The following is a 6978-nucleotide window of genomic DNA, read 5'->3' on the forward strand; positions in this document are numbered from 1 at the left end:
GGTGTACGAAAAGGATTGAATTACCTGTCGTAGCAGCAAATATGGAATGGTTGGCCAGGAGCTTAGTAGGGTACACACTGAAACCTATGGACATCCGATCCTTGAAGAGGGTCATTCACACAAATGTGTCTCATGTGGAAGATGTTCGGGAGATCGGGGAGACTAAAGTACTATTGATGTTTGATACGGTGGAGCATTCTGCTGAGGCGTACATGTTTAAACTGGACTCTCTACTATAAGTTTTTCATCAAATCCGATCATGGGAGGAAACAGAACGCAGCGGATCTCGCAGAGTATGGTTGGAGTGCTATGGAATGCCGCTTCATGTATGGTCGTCAGACACATTCAAAGCGTTAGGAGGCCTATGGGGAGACGTTCTCCACTGTGTATTCCAACAGGAGCAGGGGCTTCATTTCGGGTAGGAAGGTTTCAAGTAGATACGTGCGTGTTTGATAAAATTAGAGAATGGGTACGGCTTGCTATTGGGGAGAAGGAGGTTACAATATTTGTGAAAGAGATGGGGTGGGAGGATGGTGGGCCTGGGAATTCCGTGGAGGAGAAGCAAGTCTACGAAGGGAGAGCTGTTGACGGGGATGGTGAACATAGCCTAAGGAAGGCGGAGGTGCTGCGGGATCCGGCGGCAGACCTGATCACCGACAATAAATAGGGGGGACCAAGAGAAGGGCAGGATAGTAAATTCAGATGTACTTTTGAATGATATGAACGTTAAATTTTTGAATTTTAAAAAGCTTGGAGAAGCAACAGATTCGGAGAGTAGTACCCAAAATAATGGGGAGGGGGTTATGCAGAGATTTGGTGGGAGTGAGGAAGGGGATTCTGACAGAACGGTTACACAGGGGTTTTGTTTTGGGGAAGAAAGGGTTAGTGGTTCTAACGGTCCATGTGCTGGACTAGTACAGATGGATAAGCCATTCAGGGCTAAAGCTGGACGTTACATAAATGGTTGTGGGTTGGGCCACGAAACCATAGGCCCAATATTAACTAAGCAAGGCAGTGAGGCACGGGAGTGTGAGGGGTTGCAGGTAGAGTAGGGGAAACCGGGTGGGCCTATTTTGGGCTGGGAAGCGGCAGACCGGGTTGCCATAACCCGTTTGGAAGTGGCACGGACAGAGGGTAGGGTTGAGCGAGTTTCTGCGGCTGAGTATAGGCGACTAGGGCGAAAAGCTGAGACCAATCTTGTGTGTGTGGAGGGGAACGCCGGACGGGACCGGTAAATTATGCAGGGACGGTGGCCGGCTACCCCTGAGAAAGGCGCGATTGGGTTGCTAGGATGTGAACAAGAGAAGGCTGTGAGTGTAGAGGGTAGGAGGGTAGCGCAGGGTTTTGCGGATGCGCCTGGCTGCGATGGGCGAGATGCGGGGACAGCAATTCATAGAGTGGAGGGGGACGCCGGACGGGCCAGGATGTTGGAGCAGGGACGGTCACCGGCTGTTGTGGAGGAAGACGCGACTGCTTCGCAAAGATGTGCACAGGAAGCGCGACTGGAAGTGGGTGTGGATGTAGGAGGAGGGGCGGCGGGGAGGGTGGAGACTAGTGTCTTTCCTGAGGGCATGATGCAGGTTCGGCCGGACAGGGAGGGGAAGCTCGATGGCAATAGGGTGGAAGAGGATGCACTGCCGCTCATGACCAAGGAAAATGTTGAAAACATTGAGTATGATCAAGGAGAAGAGAGGGACGAACAAGGATTGGGTGAGAATGATGAACACGGTGAGGAAGGGGCTGGATCTGAAACTGGCAGAGGGTGAATCACAGAGGGAGAGGATGATAGAATGTCTATGGAAGCACAGACCAAGGAAAATGAGGTTACATGGGTGCTGGCAGTAGAATCTGGCGCTGTGCTGTATGATGAGGACGTGGATATCATGAGTATATTGCAAATTCAGAATGAAGAAATAGCGAAAAAGCGGAAGTTGGCGAAACAAAAAGAAAAGGCAAGAAGGAGTCGTCCAAAGAACAAACATAAGGTGAGCAATAATTTGGTTAAATGATTATGAGCTGTTGGAATATTAGGGGTTTAAGGGGGGATGGTAAGTTGAGCATGGTCAGAACGTTGAAGAAAAAGTATAATTTAAACATGTTAGATTTGTTAGAAACAAAAAGGGAGGGTATTTCAAGATATGATGTTAGCAGGATTTGGGGAAATAATACTGTTGGTTGGGAGTTTATGGAATCTGTTGGGGCTGCCGGGGGACTTCTGTTGATGTGGGATGATAACATGTTTCAGAAAAGGAATTGTTATAAAGGGGAGAGGTGGTTGTGTCTTGAAGGAGTGATAACACAGAATAACTTTCAGTGTGCTTACTGTTTGGTATACGGGGCACATGGGAGGGAGGCAAAATGGGTGGTGTGGGAGGAGTTGAGTTATATTGCAGGCTTGTGCCAGGTTCCTTTCTGTTTGTTGGGGGACTTCAATGAGATTTTGCAAGTTGACGATCGAAAAGGGCTACAGAGTTTGCCGGTTTCAGCGAAAGAGTTTAAGAGTTGGGTGCAAGATATGCAGTTGGTGGATCTCCCCCTTACGGATAGGAAGTTCACTTGGTTCAGGGGTCAATCTTGTAGCAGAATTGACAGGGTGCTGGTTAGTGTTGAATGGATAGAGGAGTTTCCTGACATTAGGCTGAACGGTGGTCCAAGGGGATTGTCAGATCATTGCCCGTTGATTGTGGAGGATACAAAAGTGAGAGGGGGGCCTAGACCGTTCAGGAGTCTGGATTCCTGGTTTACCTATGAGGGTTTTCTAAGGACGGTAAAAAATGAATGGCGGGCCTTGGGAGGAGGTCCGTTCCTTGGTAAACTGAGGGCCTTGACGATACCATTGAGGCAATGGCACAAGGATAACTTTAGTGATATGGACAACAGACTGCAAAAGTTTGAGGATGAGATCAGGAAGCTGGACGAGCAGGTTAGTGAAGGGATCTATGATGGTACAACGGAGGCTAGAAGGAAAGCATTGGTGAGATTTTGTGAAAGGTGGTACATTAGGAAGGAAATTCATTGGAAGCAGATGTCTCGGTCTAAACATGCGAGGGACATGGACAGAAATACCCGGTACTTTCATTCTATTGCATCGGCTAGAAGGAGGAATAACAGGATTGATGCTCTGATGATCCATGGACGGCTCGTAAGGAATCAGGCAAGGATAACGCATGCAATTAGGAGATTCTACAAGGAGTGTATCGTCAGGAATATGCACCAAGTATAGGTGTTCGGGATGGGTTGCTGAAGCAAATTGATAGAGCTGAGGCAGAAGCATTGGAGGTTTTCCCATCAGTAGAGGAAATTAGGGAGGCAGTATGGGATTGTGAATCGTCTAAGACCCCAGGCAGTGATGGATACAATATGAATTTTATTAAGAAATGCTGGGACGAGATTGGTCAGGAGTTCACGGCGTCAGTAATGAATTTCTTTCAAAGGGTAAAGTTACCAGCAGATGTGAATATAACATGGGTGACACTGGCCCTAAAATTCCTGGGTGCTAAGGAGATTAAGGATTTTCGGCCAATTAGCTTGGTGGGATGTGTGTACAAGGTGATTTCAAAGGTGCTGGTGAGAAGAATGAAGTCGGTTATGCTGGGATTGGTGGGTGAGACTCAGACTGCATTTGTGAAAGGTAGAAAAATTCATGATGGTACTCTCATAGCCTATGAGACAGTTCATTGGCTCAAGACACGGAGGAGGAAAGCGGCAATCATTAAGCTGGATTTTCATAAAGCGTATGATAGAGTCAGATAGAGCTTCGTGGATATAGTGTTACAGAAAATGGGATTTAGACAGCGCTGGAGGAATTGGGTGAAGGAGTGTGTCAGCACGGCTACTATGTCTGTTCTGGTAAATGGGTCACCATCCAAGCCGTTCAACATGGAAAGAGGTCTCAGACAAGGGGATCCCCTTTCTCCATTTTTGTTTGTGTTGGTTGTCGACGTGTTGAATTGGATGGTGGGAGAAGCTGTCAGGAACGGGCGCATTGAACCGCTATTGGTCGGAGGAGAGCATATCGAATTGTCGCACTTACAATTTGCGGATGATACGATATTGTTCTGCCACCCGGTGACAGGGACAATAGTCAATTATAGAAGACTGTTCATGCCTGTGGTTTGCTGGGATGCAAGCAAGCGGTTTTACCCGTGAGGTATCTCGGGATCTCTTTGGGTGCAAATCCTCGGTTGGTGAAGACTTAGAAACCGATAATTGACAAGGTGGAAGAGAATCTCAGTCTCTGGAAAGCAAAGGTTCTAACCAAAGCGGGCAAGCTTGTTCTTATCAAATCAGTGCTGAATAGCCTTCCTATTTACTACCTCAGTCTGTACAAGATGCCAAAAGCAGTTAGGGATAAGCTGATTGCCATGCAAAGGTGATTTATGTGGTGTAAGGGAGATGGTAATGATGGTATTCTGTTAGTTAAGTGGGAGTTGGTTCAGGCACCGAAAAAGGCTGGGGTTTGGGGGTGGGGGATGTGGTGATCCGGAACACAGCGCTCTTATTCAAGTGGTGGTGGCGATTTTCTAAAGAGGAGTGCCCCTTGTGGAAGAAGATAGTATGCTCGTGCAACAACCTGAACCCTGTTGTAATGCTAGTAAATCAGGAGTTACCGGTTAAAAGAGGACCCTGGAAAGACATGTCAGTTAAACATTAGAGGGCAGAGGATAAAAGACAAAATGCTTACTGGCATGGCGATGGAGGTAGGGAATGTGAGGAGTACCCTGTTTTGGGAAGATAACTGGTTGCAAGATGGCCCATTGAAGGTGGCATTTCCAAGACTGTACTCTATGTCGAATCAGCAAGGTTCGATGGTAGGGGATTGTGGATTTTGGGATGGGCTTTAGTAGATATGGAACTTCCAGTGGCGGAGAGAGTTATTCCAATGGGAGCTGGAACTTGTCCACCAACTTCATGAGCGGCTAAGACAGGTGAAATTGTCAGATGGAAAAGATGATAATATGGTTTGGAAGTTTAATAGTAAAGGGGTATTTTCTACCAAGTCTGTTGTGCAGGTCCTACAATCGGAGACTCTGTCAGATGAGATAACGAGCTACAGTTTCACAAGTTCTGTTTGGAGAGGAGTGGTACCGCCGAGGATTGAGCTTTTTGGGTGGTTTGTACTTATTGGCAGAGTGAATACCAAGGAGAGATTGAGTAGACTAGGCGTTATAAGGCCCAGTGATAATCTCTGTGTACTTTGCAAAAAGGAGATAGAGTTGGTGGAGCATTTATTTCTCCTAGGTGAGCTAACATGGAAGGTGTGGGATAGTTGGTTGAGGTCTTTTGGGGAGGTGTGGCCTATTCCTAGAACCATAAGGGAACTATTTGAGCGGTGGACCGGTAGGCATAAGCGGAAACAAGATCAGAAGAAATGGTTGCCGGGGTTCTTTGCAGTTATTTGGAACATTTGGGTGGAACGCAATGTTAGGATTTTTAATAATAAGGAAACAGGTGTGGAGTTCGTAATAAGGAAGACGATTCTGAGCTACAACGAATGGACTAGGAGTGATCCTTTAGGTGGTTGATGGCATTGCTGGAAGTTACAAAATTTATGTATTTTTTAAGTACTTGTTGTTTGTTTCGTTGCTCCATATTAGTGTGTTGAGCTTATTTTGATTAAAAAAAAAAAACAAACCAAAATACCCAGCCTTCTCAACGAGTCAATAAATCAATCAGGCAAATAATTACATTCGTCCAAAAAAAACTCAATTCAATTCATAAGACTCACATAATCAGAAAAATATATTTTTCATATCAATATCGACGTGTAACAATTCTTGGTAACAAAACAATTTTAAGAAAAAAACCCTACCTCGAATAGTCAAATCCCGTAAGCCACAAGACGTGCCAAGACCTTTATTTTTTCGGCCCGCAACAGCGGTAGTTGCAACCACAGCTCCATACAACTTTTGCAACAACGCAGCAGCTCAGGGCAAGCTGGCAGAGGCTCCAGCGGCTGACTCTGGTGACGTCTGTAACACCCTCACTATCAGAAATCACGCTTCCGGCTGCGCTACTCTGATAGCAAGAAGTATTATGACTACTTTACATACTAAATATTAAAATAGGAGCCTGTGACTTGATACTGTATCGCTGATTTCTTTGAAAACCGGAAATAAATACTTTATCTTAAGAAAAATACAAGCAGGCATAGATTCATATACAAGACTCCTTACATAATATCTCATAATATAATAAACATATAAAACATACAACTCCTATCCCTCTTACAGACTTGTAATAACAAAGACGAGGGAAAATAAAATAATCTAATTAATACAACAACATATAAACCAAACGCAGTATAACTTCTCTTAATGCTTCTTCATCCGGTTCCTGAAAAGGTAAAGCTGTAGGGGGATGAGAACCTAAGCACACGGTCTCACCACGGAGTTTCAAAGTAGTCATAAGAAGATATTTAATAAGAAAATTGTTTTCAAGCTTAGTGACTATTATTGCCTTATGAATCTTTTAAAAACCAATAGATAATCGTTCAAAACCTTTTCAAAGAAATAATGTTAAATCTTTCAGAAATCCGAAACCTTTCCTTTCTTATAAGAAAATCTCAATCAGAAACCAACCACGTAATCAAACAACACAATCATTAATTCAGCACCAAAGTTCATTCTCAAATGTAGCACGCCAGGACAAACACAGACAAGACAGACAAGGAAAGCACAAGTAGGTAGCAGTTACAGCAAATAGTTCAAGTAGCAGTTAAGAACAGTTTAGCAATTCGGCAAACCAAAACAAGTTCAAACCCAAGCAAAGCATACAAATGCATATGATGCATGCCTGTCCTATGGCTGATGAGGCTCATCTGTCGGTTATCCAGCCAACCCGACAAGTCTGAATTGTCCTTAGACTGTCCCCCGACGTGTATCCCCAAGAGTCTATGCATAGCTTTTTCTCAAATAATCAATATTGCTCAATGGGAGTAACATTCCCGGAAATTTATATAGTGCCCGGTCACACTTA

General features: G+C 44.9%; 1 protein-coding gene across 1 annotated transcript; it reads left to right on the top strand.

The window, feature by feature from the left end:
• LOC107647083 lies at positions 4689-5525 on the top strand. The gene is made up of 2 exons (XM_016351207.1): positions 4689-4811; positions 4863-5525. Exons 1-2 carry the CDS (start codon positions 4689-4691, stop codon positions 5523-5525), a joined length of 786 nt encoding a protein of 261 aa, XP_016206693.1.

This window comes from Arachis ipaensis, chromosome B06 (assembly GCF_000816755.2).
Source record: "Arachis ipaensis cultivar K30076 chromosome B06, Araip1.1, whole genome shotgun sequence".
In the NCBI taxonomy this organism is placed as follows: Eukaryota; Viridiplantae; Streptophyta; class Magnoliopsida; order Fabales; family Fabaceae; genus Arachis; species Arachis ipaensis.

Excerpts from the sequence above, each read along its gene's own strand:
- LOC107647083 (XM_016351207.1), top strand. The coding sequence starts at position 4,689 with ATGGCGATGGAGGTAGGGAATGTGAGGAGTACCCTGTTTTGGGAAGAT. Across the intron at positions 4,812-4,862 it reads CGAATCAGCAAGGTTCGATG|TGGCGGAGAGAGTTATTCCA; the intron begins GTAGGGGATTGT and ends TGGAACTTCCAG.